At 39.7% G+C, this 17,124-nt stretch overlaps 1 protein-coding gene across 1 annotated transcript in view; it reads left to right on the top strand.

The window, feature by feature from the left end:
• STK3 (serine/threonine kinase 3) overlaps positions 1 to 17,124 on the top strand; it is a 314,477-nt gene that overhangs the window by 218,865 nt on the left and 78,488 nt on the right. Inside the window, exon 9 of the mRNA XM_059994967.1 lies at positions 4,215 to 4,407. Within this exon, the coding sequence (XP_059850950.1) occupies positions 4,215 to 4,407 (193 nt within the window). The remainder of the gene's footprint in view (positions 1 to 4,214; positions 4,408 to 17,124) is intronic.

The following is a 17,124-nucleotide window of genomic DNA, read 5'->3' as shown; positions in this document are numbered from 1 at the left end:
AAAGGAGGCCAGCCTGGCTGGAACTTGGTGAGTGAGAAGGAATGTGATAGGAGATAGGATTGGCAGATATTACTGGGCCAGATCACATTTGGCCATGATAAAGATTTTGGGCTTTAATGTAAGTGTGATGGGAAGCCAAATGCAGGGTTTTGAGCAGGAGCGTAACATGATGTGATTTGTCTTTTGAAAGGATCCATCTGCCTGTTATGTGGGAGACTAACGGGGGCAAGAGGGGAAACAGTGAAAACTGCCAGGAGGCTGTTCTAATAGTTCAAGAAAAGACAGTGGCTGTGACTAGGATGGACCAAGTAATTTGTATGGGACTCTTTGGGCGTAGGAGCTGGTGACATAAGCTTTTAAAACTGTAAACCTGCACCTCTAACTTAAGCATTCAAGTAGATCAAAATTTAAATGTAAGTAAGGTATATGTACTTGCTGGGATAATGGGTTAAGAAATAAAGGAACTAGTTTCTTAGTCCCAGCTCCACTTTTAAGTAGGTGTGTGACCTTGGGAAGTCTCTTACTTTCTGTGGGCCTCGGTTTTTTATGTATAAAATGAGGGGTTGAATTATTAAAGGTTCATGGTTTTATAATTCTGTGATAAAGTAAGTATATAAATGAACGCTTACTGTGTGTGGACTACTGAGTGAAACACTTTAGTAGATTCAGAAGTACTGTAAGGCACTCTTATCCATGGGTACTTACATTTATAAAAGATTTTATGAAACAGTTACAATATGAGATCATAATTTAAATGCAAAAGTGTGTAATGCAGGTTTTATAAATTCTAGAAGTTTGGAAAAGAGGATAATTAATAAAGACTGAATTTGCCATAAAGGTAATAGATACTTGATCTGGAACTAGATAGGATTTAATTAAAATGAATTAGAGAGGAAAGAGCATCCTGGTAGAAAAGAAGATGTGATGTGAGCAAAGATGAAGTCTTTAATGAGCATATGGGTTTATGGCAGCTGGAGACTCAGTTGAGGTCAGCCTGACTCTATTGAATGATATGTGAACAATGGGAAAATAGGACTGGCCATGTAAAATAAGATAACATAGAGGACATTAAAATCTAGGCAGCTTTGTTTAGCTTTCAGTGCAGGCAAGAACTGGGAGCCATTATAGATTCTTCAGTAGAAGAATATTATAATACAAGTAGTATTCAAGAAAGATTGGTATAGTATGTATACTTTGAAGAAGGGGTGAAACTACCTTATTCCTAGTAGCATGCAAGCATTTTACATACCTTTTCTTATTTAATCATCATAACACCAATGAAAGAAACTAAAGTTCAGAGAGTTTAAATAGGTTCCCTAAAGGTCTTAAGGCTACTAAGTGAGTTGAGCCAGGATTTGAACTAACATCTATCTGTCTGATTCTAGGAGGTCAGGGTGCTCTTCCTGCAGTAACTCAGGCATGAGGTAAGGAGGAATATACTCAGTAGCAGTGGGAATGGAAAAGAAGAGATGGAGCTGAGAGAGAATTTTTTGAAGAAGAACTTGTTGACTGATAGTATATAGGGTATGAAAGAAAATAACCCCCAAAAGACATTGCAGTTTTACTCTCAGTTAGCTAATGAAGATGACTGTGCTTTGTAGTGGTTATTGTCGGGGATGGAGGCAGACTGGAGGGGGCCAAGGAGATGGATGAAATGATCTCATTTGAGAATGTTGAGTTTTATTTTATTTTTTATTTATTTATTTTTTAGAATGTTGAGTTTTAAACATCATTAAGCATTTAAGTAGTAAGTAAAGTCAGAAAGATGTCAGGATTTGGGAGTCCTCAATATATTAGAGAGTTGAATGCATAAGAATGAAGAAGTCTTCTAAAAGAAGAGAAGCTCATGAAAGAAGAGCAGAAGACTTTGAGATATAATGCTGAATTTATCCTGTAGGTTGAGGATGAGGAGGGCTATCAAACAGCTGAGAACAACATGGATGTTCCTGTTTTCCAGTATTTGCATTTTGACCTCTGTCAGAACTTAGGTTTTGTTTGTTTGTTTCTACTTCAAGTGGAATAGATATAAATTAACTTCAGTACACGATCAAGTTTTTTTAAATAGCACATTGCTTGGTTTCTCAAACATAATTTGTTAGTTTAGTTTTATGGCCCTATTCCAGTTTATCTTCTGGTGAACATTCTAAAGAGTATTTTTTGGTTCATACTTATATTACTGACTTGATTCTTCTGTGAATTTACATTTAAAAGCCAATGGCTAGGATATGACAACAAAAGCACAGGCAACAAAAGAGAAAAAATAGATAAATTGGAGTTCATCAAAATGAAAAGCTTTTGTGTATCAAAGAAACTATCAAGAGAGTGAAAAGACAACCTACAGAATGGAGAGAAATATTTGCAAATCATATATCTGATAAGAGATTAATATCCAGAACATAAAGTGAACTTCTTCAGCTCAACAACAACAAAAAACAATCTATAACAACAATGGGCAAAGGACTTGAATAGACATTTCGCCAAAGAAATACACAAGTGGCCAATAAGCACATGAAAAGATGTGCAATATCACTAGTTATTAGGGAAATGCAAATCAAGCCACAATGAGATACCACACATCCATTAGGATGTCTGTTCTCAAAAAGAAAAAAAAAAAAAGGGAAAATAACAAGTGTTGGTGAGGATGTGGATAAGTTGGAACCCTGTACACTGTTGGAATGTAAAATGGTGTGGCCAATGTGGAAAACGTTTTGACAGTTCCCCCCAAAATTGAGAATTACCATTTGATATAAATTGCACTTCTAGGCATACACCCAAAAGAATTGAAAGCAGGGACTCAAATACAGACCTTCCTTAAATTATGTTGGGGTTACGTCCCGATAAGCTCATCTTTAGTTGAAAATATCGTTAAGTTGAAAATGTATTTAATACACCTAACCTACCGAAAAACATAGCTTAGTCTAGCCTGCCTTAAATGTGCTCAGAACACTTAAATTAACCTACAGTTTGACAAAATCATCGAACACAAAGCCTATTTTATAAGTGTGGAATCTCACGTAATTCATTGAATACTATACTGAAAGTGAAACACAGAATGGTTGTGTGGGTACAGAGTTGTTGTAAATGTATGGGTTGTTTACATCCCTGATCACATGGCTGACGGAGCTGCGGCTTGCTGCTGTTGCCCAGCATCGCGAGAGTATCGTACTGCATATCGCTAACCCAGGAAAAGTTCAAAATTCGAACTACGGTTTCTACTCAATGTGTATCTCGTTTGTACAGTTGTAACGTTGAAAAATCCTAAGTCGGACCATCATAAGTCGGGGACCATCTGTCTGTAGATACTTATATACCAGTGTTCAGAACATTATTCATAATAACCAAAAGATGTAAACACCTTAATGTCCATTAACAAATGAATGGGTAAACAAAAGGTGTGTGTGTGTGTGTGTGTGTGTGTGTGTGTGTGTACATGCAATGGAATATCATTCAGTCTTAAAAAGGAATGAGATTCTGACATCTGGTATAACACGGATGAACCTTGAAAACATGCTAAGTGAAATAAGCCAGACACAAAAGACACAAAAGACATGCTTCTACTTTTATGAGGTACCTAGAATAGGTGAGTTCATAGTAACAGAAAGTAGAATAGAGGTTACCAGGGATTGAGTGAAGGAAGTAATAAGGAGTTAGTTTTTGATGGGTACAGAATTTCTGTTTGAGATAATGAAAAATTTCTCGAAAAGGATATTGATGATGATTGGACAACTTGGACAACACTGTGAATGTACTTAATGCCACAGAACTGTGCACTGAAAAATGCTTAAAATGGTAAATTTTATGTTATGTATATTTATCATAATTTTTAAAAAGCTAATGGCTTTTGTACAAAGTTATAAACATTGTTAAAGCTGTTATAATAGTGCCAACATGTTCTGTCTTTAATCTGCTCTCTTTTGTTTATTTTGTTATATATCCTTTGTTAATAATCTTCCTGTCTTAATCCTTATTTTAAGAACAACTAGCAGCCTGCTATTTCATCAAACAATTTCTGTTGCTTGAGCTTCAATTACCTAAAGCTCTAGGTTATTTTGGATAACTTTTGGGTCTTATGATAACACTGTATTTATGTCCTTACATTAAAATTAGTAGTGATAGTAGTATTTTTCATTATTAAAATATAATATGTTCATAGTATTGTAAGATATCCATCTGTGTTAGAAAAGTCTTCCTTCACTGCAGTGTTTTGTTTGCAGGATGAAGATGAGCTGGACTCCCACACCATGGTGAAGACTAGCTCGGAAAGCGTGGGCACCATGCGGGCCACAAGCACGATGAGTGAAGGGGCCCAGACCATGATTGAACATAATAGCACAATGTTAGAATCTGACTTGGGGACCATGGTTATAAACAGTGAGGATGAGGAAGAAGAAGATGGAACTATGAAAAGTATGTGGCTTTTTTTTCCCATTGAATATTAATTTTCTGTTTTGAGAGTATACTTCTATAGAAAGCAGGATAGTTCTGTGTTGCTTGTTATAGCCAGTTGTGGAAAATTTTGTTTCTTGGCTTTGTTTAACAGTGAAAGGAATATGGCACAAGTGAATTTTCAAAAATTCTTTTAATATAGCAGAAAGTAGCACATCTTTAACTTAGTGTTAAGGAACTTTTTTCTGTTGAAGGATGCTAACCCATAATTTAATTTGTAAAGTATTTTTTGAGATAAAAAGATAGCGTTCCTAACATTTACTTTTCCAATTAAAAACGTGAACCTAAAATTCTGTTCCAAATAATACAACATAATATTATTTCATGTTGTCTAAGTCATCAGTTAAGCTGCAGTGACAGAGGGAAGCAAGCCAAGGGAAGAAATAAGGGCTATAAGGTGGGAAAAGAAGAAACACTAGAAAGAAGAATCAAGAGACAGGGATACTCATGCAGAAAATTCAGTTCAGTGCATGTTTACTACTGCTTGTCGTGTGCTAGGCACAGTGCCAGGGGCGCTGCAGGGCTGAAATGACGATTAAGGCGTTCTCTCTGATCTCCGTTGCTTACAGAGTGATGAAGACAGAGATACTTTCACAGGCTAGCATTTCTTTTTGTATAAATATGGCTCTTTAAGATTGCAGTTAACAATGAAGGACATTGTGATTTTTCAGTTATAGGCAAAAGCAGATTAATTACCTCCTGATACCTACTGGCCTTTTTCTTCCCCCTACCACTCTAGTCCTGTATGGTCAATGTCAAAGTCTAAGCACAAAGCTGTTTTTCACCACACAGAACTACTTCTCCACGGCACAAAAGCTGTAATACATGACTTCTTGCATTGTAGAGCCTAGAAAGTTATAAAGAGTCAAGCGATTTGCTGATAGGGTAAAATGGATATAGGTAGGAATTTCCTCTCTGACATTTTTGTTTTCTTTTTGCCTACCCCTTTCTTTTTGCTACTCTCCCTGTGAGTCTGCTTGATAAGTCTTACCTCATAGCTTCAAGTCATTTGGCTCACTGCCGTTGCTTTCTTCACATTTCTTAGTATACATAGCCCATCCTGGTTGTATACTTTGAAAGAGAGGGCCGAGAAGCACAAGATGAAAACAGATTGCCACATAGTTAAATCCTGGGTGGGAAGGAGGAGAGGGGAGTGAATTTTTTTTATCTCCCACGTTGATAGGTTTCTTGAGCCTTTGCCCTGAAAAGCAGTCTAAGACTTGGATTCCTAGCTGGGCATATTACTAGAATAGCGCTTCTGCATCCGTAACATGCTCACCCAGCTACATTGAATGGTCTTGTGGCCTCCAGAGCTAGCTAGTGTTAGGGTACGAGTCATATGCCTTGCAGATCAGAAAGACAGATAAGATCATTTACAACACATTTCCCATCAGCATGTAGCATCACTTTTCCTCAGCTGATAAAATTCTTTTAGTCAAGTTTTATGATTCTTAACAGACCAGTTAGAAGATCACTGGGTGCTTTGTTCTATCTTTAGAGAGCTACTGCGTTTCCTATGAAACTACACAAACAACTTTTTCCATGTAGTCAATATAGTTGAACATCAGCATTTAAACAGTGGTTTAAAAATGAGTATTTATGGAATCGAATTCATGTTAGATTGTTATATTTCAAGGAAGAGATATGTGATAATGATTTATCAGACCTCATGCTTTAAAATTATAGCACAGATTTCCACATATTTCATGTAATGACTTGCAGCTTTGACAGCCACAGAAATCATTCAATTTATGTCATAATTTTATGTCCTAAGTATGATTTTTTTGGTCACAGAGATTTTATTAAAAGCTCATTTTTAAAATGAGCAGATAGTGGTTTATGTAGTTGTTTTATATGCTTTATTTATTTTATTTTTATTTTTCTAATTATTTTTTATTGGACTATAGTTGCTTTACAATGTTGTGTTAGCTTCTGCTGCACAGCAAAATGAATCAGCCATACATACAGATATATCCTCTCCATTTAGGACCCTACAGTGCATTAAGTAGAGTTCCCTGTAATTGTTTTTTTTGTTTGTTTTTCTTTTGCGGTACGCGGGCCTCTCACTGCTGTGGCCTCTTCCGTTGTGGAGCACAGGCTCCGGACGCGCAGGCTCAGCGGCCATGGCTCACGGGCCCAGCCGCTCCGCGGCATGTGGGATCTTCCTGGACCGGGGCACGAACCCGTGTCCCCTGCATCGGCAGGTGGACTCTCAACCACTGCGCCACCAGGGAAGCCCCCTGTGATTGTTTTATATGCTTTAGCAAGTTTTAAATCCCATGAGACAACTTCCCTTGTATTTTAAGTTTCCACCATTTAGACATCATTCTGTTATAATGTGGGACTTCCATGTTTCCAAAAATCGAACCAAATGATGTTAGTGTAACCCCCCAGGTTACGTCATACTGTAGTATAGCAATAGTATAGAGTGTAAAGAAGTTATTGAGGCAGAACTTACTTTCTGTGAAACCACATAATTACTTTTAGTTTTGTGTTTCCTCATGATGTAAATCTTCTTTAAAACGTCTTAGATGCATTGGTATGAGCTCTTAGGTTATGTTACATTAGTGGAAGCCCCATTTGCTAATGTGTCTTTAGCATTTTTCTTCCCTAAAATGATTTTATATATATATTTTTTATTCCCTAAAAGATTATAGCATTATATTATTTTTAATTTTCTAAAATGTCTAGAATGTTATACTGTGTGCTGAATATACTGATTTCCATCACCTTTTCCTTTGGAGTTTCAAAAGAGTTGCCTGATTTAATATTCTTGTCAGTTTAAATTATGTTTCCATAATTTTTTATACCTTTATCTGTGAAGCTGGAAATTACAGACCTGTTTTCCTTACCTCTGAAAAGTGTGGTGATTTGACTCTAGGAAGCAAAGTTATTATTTTTTAAAAAAATTAATTTATTAATTAATTTACTTTTTGGCTGCATTGGGTCTTCGTTGCTGTGCACAGGCTTTCTCTAGTTGCGGCGAGCGGGGGCTGCTCTTTGTGGCTGTGTGCGGGCTTCTCTTTGTTGCGGGGCACAGGCTCTAGGCACGCAGGCTGCAGTAGTTGTGGCTCGTGGGCTCTAGAGCGCAGGCTCAGTAGTTGTGGTGCACGGGCTTAGTCGCTCTGTGGCATGTGGGATCTTCCCGGGCCAGGGCTCGAACCCGTGTCCCCTGCATTGGCAAGTGGATTCTTAACCACTGCACCACCAGGGAAGTGCCTAGGAAGCAAAATTATTAAAAGAGCTTTTGAAGGGAACTGGAGTAAAATGACAAGAAATATTTAAAATTTGATCTACTTTTTACAAAATGGGCATAGACCTGGAGAGCATGTCCAAAGAACTCTCCAAACTTATTTTCAGCGATGATGGCATTATTTTTACCATCTCTCTCCCACTCCCCCTCTTCCTATTCCCATTTCCCTGGGATCTCATTACCCATGTAACATCCAGGTTTCAGCTTGGTAACCCAGGTCTTTCACAATCTGGCATCAGCCAATATTTACACATGGAACTCTAGTTCCTTATATGTTATACTTTATCCAGACTAGTCTAGGCCAGTTGGAATTATGAGGTATAAGCAGGTTGGTTGTCATTAAGGAAATCAACATTTAGGATTTTTTATCCTGAAGGAATAGATTAGGACCAGGTCAGGAATCCATTGTCATTAAATTGATGAGTTAGTAGAGATTATTTCTTTGTGGGTAACTCTGGAAGAGCAATTGTTTCAGCAAAGAAAAAACTGGGGCCTTTTATCTTGTTCAGATCTGCTGTTTCTGTGGTGGAACTTTCTAGCCTTTCAGAGCTGGAGCTGGATTGGTACCTGTAGTTACCCTAAGGGGAAACTATCTCTGTTAGTATTTAAGGAAGAACCACACTCTCCAGTCAGGTTAGCAGCTCTGTTTCATGGTTTCAGCTAATCTCCATGTGCCCGCTATGTCAGTTTGTCCTTCCAACAACTTGGGAAGCTGGAGCATCTGGAGAGCCCAGCCCTGCTTCCCTCGTGCAGTGAAGGAGACCTGATCTTCCTGGGACTGGGAGTGGAGATACTGAGCCATCCAGCAGCTCTGGTCTCTTCCTTCACAGGGCAGACTCTTGCTCGTACCTTTCTCTGCCTCCTCCAAGACCTTGCTCCATCTCTCTTTATCCAGTACGATAGGCAGAGAGGTTCTATAGAGAATAATGATCTCCAAAATGAAGAGAATACCACAAACATGAATACAAGACATTTGAATGGCAAGGTGAGGAAATGGTAAGGGAGCACTCAGCTGATTTGATATCTCCTGGCTAGGAGTATGATCAGTAATGTGTTGAGATAACTTGCAGGTGAGAGAACTGTATTCCACTGTTTGTGAAGTTTGATGTGTTTTTGAGAAAATGAGGAAAGTGCCATGTAAGCATGAAAGAGTTAATTTTTATTTATTTATTTATTATTTTTAGAAAAGAGACTAAAAGGTAAATTTCTCAGGTTATAGCTCTCATTAATTGTGTGTCTAGTATGGGCCAAACATTGTGCTTGGGACTTTGCATACATTATCTCACTAACTTCTCACAAGGACTCTGTAAAGTAACATTGTCACTATCGTTTGCCACTAAGGAAACTGAGACTTGGGAATGTGAAGTGACTTGTCAAAGATTTCATAGCAAGTAAGTGGTGGACCCAATATACAGACCCAGGTTTGACCCCCAAATCACATCATTACTGTGGGCCGGTGAGCTTGACATCCCCTTGGGCAGAAGTCTAGAACATTCGTGAGTCCTTCAAGGAAGGAGACCTGAATTATAAGTTAGCATAGGTTACTGGGAACAAATATCAGAATAATGTGATTTCCTTTTTTGATAGCATTGCAAAACTGCTAGGTTTGGATATTGTGTTTTATGATTTGGGGAAAGTATTTGACAAGGTCTTTGATGATATCCTTGTAGGCACTATGTAGTATGACCTAGCTGATGGTTCTGTTACGAGGGTTGAACAGTTACACACTTATAGGCTTATATCATTTGGGGTTTATTGGAGGACAGAAACTACTCTAGGCGTTTTAAACATAAAAAGATTTAAGTCAGAGGTGTGGCTATTAACAAAACCAGTGGAAAGTTTGGAGGAGAGGGCTGTGTAGGCTAGGCCTCCTAGGAACGCCTCCCACACTACCACAAGAGTGAGCCTTATAGAGCTACTACTACTACAGACAGGAAGGTAGTGAATCCAGAGGCTGCCATTGGCACTACTGAGTTCAGTAATACAGATTGAGATCAATCCCTGTTGCTCTTCAGGGATTAGAAAGCCACCACTGAGACTGCAGCCACCTGTTAGCACCTGTGAGTCTGGTGACTGGATGCTGGAAGGCTGCTGTAAAAAAAACCCTTGTCTGCATAGCTGTGCTGCCCAGAGGAAATAGCTGAGGTAGCAGGCTCATGGTCTCCTCCTCACTTCTTGCCTTCCCAGTTGTGAGAAAGTACACTTACCTAGGACTCTAGGTGCAGGGTGTTCTAGGAAATGCAGCATTTAGCTTTCTAGCCTGTACAATCAGAAGGCTCACCAGAGGCAATGGCAGTGGTTGCTAAATTTTAGTCAGCTGTGGTGTTTAATAACAGATTGCTGTCAATGAAAAGATTTCTCCTTGTGTGGCATAGGGCCTAGGTCTCAGCCCTAGCTAGCTCAACATTGTTTTACAGAAATTTGGATGAAGCTGTAGAATGCAAGTCCATTAGAATTACAAATGACATGAAGTGGAGGAAAAGAAAAGTACATTCTAAGGCAGAATCAGGAGCTTAAGAGGTCTCCTCAGGTTGGAGCAGTAGGCTTGATTTAAGAGATAAACCCTGCTCTTGGCTCAAGCTAACTCACCTCACAAGTGTACCTCATAGCAGTAGCCCCGTAGAGATGCTGGCTCTGCAGACCAGAGCAGGGCCTGTGCATCTCTATTTAACAAAAAAACTAAAATATCAAAACAATAAAACGCTACAAGTACTTCTGAGGTGCAGCTAGGACTGATAACCACTTTTTAGAACGAGGAAATAAGCAGCTTTACTGTACTGTCAGTACCTAGAACTCACCTGTTGTATTTCGGAAGGATGGAGACACAGTAGAGCACATTCAGCAGACAGTAAGCCAGATGGTAAAGTAGATGGAGACCATGTTGTATTAAGAATGGGTAGAGGGAGGGGGGACCTTCAAGATGGCGGAGGAGTAAGATGTGGAGATTACCTTCCTCCCCACAAATACATGAGAAATACATCTACACGTGGAACAACTCCTACAGAACACTCCTGGATACTGGCAGAAGACCTCAGACCTCCCAAAAGGTAAGAAACTCCCCCACGTACCTGGGTAGGGCAAAAGAAAAAACAGAGACAAAGGAATAGGGACGGGACCTGCACTTCTGGGAGGGATCTGTGAAGGAGGAAAAGTTTCCACATACTAGGAAGCCCCTTCACTGGTGGAGATGGGAGCTTGGGCGGGAGTGGGGGAAAGCTTCGGAGCCACGGAGGAGAGCACAGCAACAGGGGTGCAGAGGGCAAAGCGGAGAGATTCCCGCACAGAGGATCGGTGCTGACCTGCACTCACCAGCCTGAGAGGCTTGTCTGCTCACCCGCCGGGGCGGGCGGGGGCTGGGAGCTGAGGCTCGGGCTTTGGAGGTCAGATCCCGGGGAGAGGACTGGGGTTGGCTGCATGAACACAGCCTGAAGGGGGCTAGCGCACCACAGCTAGCCGGGAGGGAGTCTGGGAAAAGCTCTGGACCTGCCTAAGAGGCAAGAGACCATTGTTTCAGGGTGCATGAGGAGAGGGTATTCCTTCCCTGTCTTCCCACAGAAAGCAGAGCGCTCCCTAAATGAGCTCCAGAGACGGGTGTGAGCCATGGCTATCAGCTCGGACAAAAGAGAGGGCATGAAATGCTAACACTGCTGCTGCAGCCACCAAGAATCCTGTGTAAAAGCACAGGTCACTATCCACACGCCCCCGCCCCCGGGAGCCTGAGCAGCCCACCACTGCCAGGGTCCCATGATCCAGGGACAACTTCCCCGGGAGAACACATAGCGCGCCTCAGGCTGTTGCAATGTCACACTGGCCTCTGCTGCGGCAGGCTCGCCCTGCATTCCAATTATAACTACCGTACCCCTCCCTCCCCACAGCCTAAGTGAGCCAGAGCCCCCTAATCAGCTGCTGCTTTAACCCCAGCCTGTCTGGGTGGGAACAGAAGCCTGAGGGCAACCTACATGCAGAGGCAGGGCCAAAACCAAAGCTGAACCCCAGGAGCTGTGCAAACAAAGAAGAGAAAGGGAAATCTCTCCATGCAGCCTCAGGAGCAGCGGATTAAATTGCCACAGTCAACTTGAGGTACCCTGCATCTGTGGAATACCTGAATAGACAACGAATCAATCCAGAATTGAGGCGGTAGACTTTGGGAGCAACTGTAGACTTGGGGTTTGCTGTCTGCGACTGACTGGTTTCTGATTTTTATGTTTATCTTAGTATAGTTTTTAGCGCTTGTTATCATTGGTTGATTTGTTTATTGGTTTGGTTGCTCTCCTTTTTTTTTCCTTTGGTAACGTTTTAATTTTTTTTATTTTAATATTTTTTTATTTTAATTATTCTATTTTATTTAATTTTTCTTTAAATTTTTTTTCTTTCTTTTTTTCTCTCTTCTCTTCTGAGCTGTGTGGCTGACAGGGTCTTGGTGCTCTGGCTGGGTGTCAGGCCTGAGCCTCTGAGGTGCAAGAGCTGAGTTCAGGACATTGGACCACCAGAGACCTCCCGGCTCCATGTAATATCATTCGGCACGAGCTCTCCCAGATATCCGTCTCAATGCTAAGACGCAGCTCCACCCAATGGCCAGCAAGCTCCAGTGCTGGATGCCCCATGCCAAACAGCTAGCAAGACTGGAACACAACCCCCACCCATTAGCAGAGAGGCAGCCTAAAATCACACTAAGTTCACAGACACCCCAAAACACACCACCAGACGCAGCCCTGCCCGCCAGAAAGACAGGATCCAGCCCCACCCACCAGAACACAGGAACCAGCCCCCTCCACCAGGAAGCCTTTACAACCCACTGAACCAACCTTACCCACTGGGGGCAGACACCAAAAACAAAGGGAACTATGAACCTGTAGCCTGTGAAAGAGAGACCCCAAACACAGTAAGAAAGCAAAATGGGAAGACAGAGAAATACACAACAGATGAAGGAGCAAGATAAAAACCCACCAGACCAAACGAATGAAGAGGAAATACACAGTCTACCTGAAAAAGAATTCAGAGTAATGATAGTACAGTTGATCCAAAATCTTGGAAATAGAATGTAGAAAATACAAGACACGTTTAACAAGGACCTAGAAGAACCAAAGAGCAAACAAACAATGATGAACAACACAATAAATGAAATTAAAAATTCTCTAGAAGGAATCAATAGCAGAGAAACAGAGGCAGAAGATCGGGTACGTGACCTGAAAGATAAAATAGTGGAAATAACTATCACAGAGCAGAATAAAGAAAAAAGAATGAAAAGAATTGAGGACACTCTCAGAGACCTCTGGGACAACACTGAACACACCAACATTCGAATTATAAGGGTCCCAGAAGAAGAAGAGAAAAAGAAAGGATCTGAGGAAATATTTGAAGAGATTACAGTTGAAAACTTCCCTAACATGGGAAAGGAAATAGTGAATCAAGTTCAGGAAGCGCAGAGAGTCCCATACAAGATAAATCCAAGGAGAAACACGCCAAGGCACATACTAATCAAACTATAACAAATTAAATAAAAAGAAAAAACATTAAAAGCAGCAAGGGAAAAGCAACAAATAACATACAAGGGAATCCCCATAAGGTTAACAGCTGTTCTTTCAGCAGAAACTCTGCAAGCCAGAAGGGAGTGGCAGGACATATTTAAAGTGATGAAAGGGAAAAACCTACAACCAAGATTACCCAGTAAGGATCTCATTCAGACTCGATGGAGAAATTAAAACCTTTACAGACAAGCAAAAGCTAAGAGAATTCAGCCCCACCAAACCAGCATTACAACAAGTGCTAAATTAACTGCTCTAGGCAGGAAACACAGGAGAAGGAAAAGACCTACAATAACAAACCCAAAACAATTAAGAAAACGGTATTAGGAACATACATATCGATAACTACCTTAAATGTAAATGGTTTAAATGCTCCAACTAAAAGACACGGACTGGATGAATGGATACAAAAAAAGACCCATGTATATGCTGTCTACAACAGACCCACTTCAGACCTAGGGACACATACATACTGAAAGTGAGGGGCTGGAAAAAGATATTACATGCAAATGGAAATCAAAAGAAAGCTGGAGTAACAATTCTCATATCAAACAAAATCGACTTTAAAATAAAGACTATTACAAGACAAAGAAGGACACTACATAATGATCAAGGGCTCCATCCAAGAAGAAGATATAAAAGTTGCAAATATTTATGCACCCAACATAGGAGCACCTCAATACATAAGGCAAATGCTAACAGCTATAAAGGGGAAATTGACAGTAACACAATAATAGTAGGGGACTTTAGCACCCCATTTTCACCAATGGACTGATCATGCAAAATGAAAATAAGGAAAAGCAAGCTTTAAATGACACATTAAGCAAGATGGACTTAATTGATATTTATGGGACATTCCATCCAAAAACAACGGAATACTTTTTCCTCTCAAGTGCTCATGGAACATCCTCCAGGATAGATCATACTTTGGGTCACAAATCAAGCCTTGGTAAATTTAAGAAAATTGAAATCGTTTCAAGTATCTTTTCCAACCACAGCACTATGAGACTAGATATCAATTACAGGAAAAAATCTGTAAAATATACAAACACATGGAGGCTAAACAATACACTACTAAATAACAAAGAGATCACTGAAGAAATTAAAGAGAAAATCCAAAAATACCTAGAAACAAATGACAATGAAAACACAAGAACCCAAAACCTATGGGATGCAGCAAAAGCAGTTCTAAGAGGGAAGTTTATAGCAATACAGTCCTACCTCAAGAAACACGAAACATCTCAAATAAACAACCTAACCTTACACCTAAAGCAATTATAGAAAGAAGAACAAAAAAAAAAACCCCAAAGTTAGCAGAAGGAAAGAAATCATAAAGATCCGAGCAGAAATAAATGAAACAGAAACAAAGGAAACAATAGCAAAGATCAATAAAACTAAAAGCTGGTTCTTCAAGAAGATAAAATTGGTAAACCATTAGCTAGACTCATCAAGAAAAAAGGGAGAAGACTCAAATCAATAGAATTAGAAATGAAGACGGAGAAGTAACAACTGACACTGCAGAAATACAAAGCATCATGAGATATTACTGCAAGCAACTATATGCCAATTAAATGGACAACCTGGAAGAAATGGACAAATTCTTAGAAAAGCACAGCCTTCTGAGACTGAACCAGGAAGAAATAGAAAATATGAACAGACCAATTACAAAAAAAATTGTGAAATTGAAACTGTGATTTAAAAGCTTCCAACGAATAAAAGCCCAGGACCAGATGGCTTGATGGGCGAATTCTAGCAAACATTTAAAGAAGAGCTAACACCTATCCTTCTCAAACTCTTCCAAAATATAGCAGAGGGAGGAACACTCCCAAACCCATTCTATGAGGCCACCATCACCCTGATACCAAAATCAGGCACAGATGTCACAGAAAAAGAAAACTACAGGCCAATATCACTGAAGAACATAGATGCAAAAATCCACCACAAAATACTAGCAAACAGAATCCAACAGCACATTAAAAGGATCATACACCATGATCAAGTGGGGTTTATCCCAGAAATGCAAGGATTCTTCAATATACGCAAATCAATCAACGTGATACACCATATTAACAAATTGAAGGAGAAAAACCATATGATCATCTCAATCGATGCAGAGAAAGCTTTCGACAAAATTCAACACCCATTTATGATAAAAACCCTCCAGAAAGCAGGCTTAGAGGGAACCTTCCTCAACATAATAAAGGCCGTATATGACAAACCCACAGCCAACATCGTCCTCAATGGTGAAAAACTGAAACCATTTCCGCTAAGATCAGGAACGGGACAAGGTTACCCACTCTCACCACTATTATTCAACATAGTTTTGGAAGTTCTAGCCACAGCAATCAGAGAAGATAATGAAATAAAAGGAATCCAGATTGGAAAAGAAGAAGTAAAACTGTCACTGTTTGCAGATGACGTGATATTATACATAGAGAATCCTAAAGACGCTACCAGAAAACTGCTAGAGCTAATCAATGAATTTGGTAAAGTAGCAGGATACAAAATTAATGCACAGAAATCTCTTGCATTCCTATACACTAATGATGAAAAATCTGAAAGAGTAATTAAGGAAACACTCCCATTCACCGTTGCAAGAAAAAGAATAAAATACCTAGGAATAAACCTACCTAAGGAGACAAAAGGCCTGTATGCAGAAAACCATAAGACACTGATGAAAGAAATTAAAGATGATACAAACCGATGAAGACATATACCGTGTTCTTGGATTGGAAGAATCAACATTGTGAAAATGACTATAGTACCCAAAGCAATCTACGGTTTCAGTGCAATCCCTATCAAACTACTAATGGGATTTCTCACAGATTTAGAACAAAAAATTTCACAATTTGTGTGGAAACACAAAAGACCCCGAATAGCCAAAGCAATCTTGAGAAAGAAAAATGCAGCTGGAGGAATCAGGCTCCCTGACTTCAGACTATAGTACAAAGCTGCAGTAATCAAGACAGTATGGTACTGGCACAAAAAGAGAAATATAGTCCAATGGAACAGGATAGAAAGCCCAGAGATAAACCCACACACATATGGTCACTTTATTTTTTTATAAAGGAGGCAAGAATATACAATGGAGAAAAGACAGCCTCTTCAATAAGTGGTGCTCAGAAACTGGACAGCTACATGTAAAAAAATGAAATTAGAACACTCCCTAACACCATACACAAAAGTAAACTCAAAATGGATTAAAGACCTAAATGTAAGGCCAGACACTATCAAACTCTTAGAGGAAAGCATAGGCAGAACACTCTATGACATAAATCACAGCAAGATCCTTTTTGACCTACCTCCTAGAGAAATGGAAATAAAAATAAACAAATGGGACCTAATGAAACTTAAAAGGTTTTGCATAGCAAAGGAAACCATAAACAAGAACAAACTACAACCCTCAGAATGATAGAAAGTATTTGCAAAGAAAGCAACTGACAAAGGATTAATCTCCAAAATATACAAGCAGGTCATGCAGCTCAATATCAAAAAAACAAACAACCCAATCCGAAAATGGGCGGAAGGTCTAAATAGACATTTTTCCAAAGAAGTTATACAGATGGCCAACAAACACATAAAAGGATGCTCAACGTCACTAATCATTAGAGAAACACAAATCAAAACTACAATGAGGTATCACCGCACACCAGTCAGAATGGCCATCATCAAAAAATCTACAAACAATAAATGCTGGAAAGGGTGTGGAGAAAAGAGAACCTTCTTGCCCTGTTGGTGGGAATGTAAATTGATACAGCCACTGTGCAGAACAGTATGGAGCTTCCTTAAAAAACTAAAAATAGAAGTACCATATGACCCAGCACTCCCACTACTGGGCATATACCCTGAGAAAACCGTAAGTCAAAAAGAGTCGTGTACCACAGTGTTCACTGCAGCACT

This window comes from Delphinus delphis, chromosome 17, assembly GCF_949987515.2.
Source record: "Delphinus delphis chromosome 17, mDelDel1.2, whole genome shotgun sequence".
In the NCBI taxonomy this organism is placed as follows: domain Eukaryota; kingdom Metazoa; phylum Chordata; class Mammalia; order Artiodactyla; family Delphinidae; genus Delphinus; species Delphinus delphis.
This window is presented reverse-complemented; position numbering and strand designations above follow the sequence as displayed.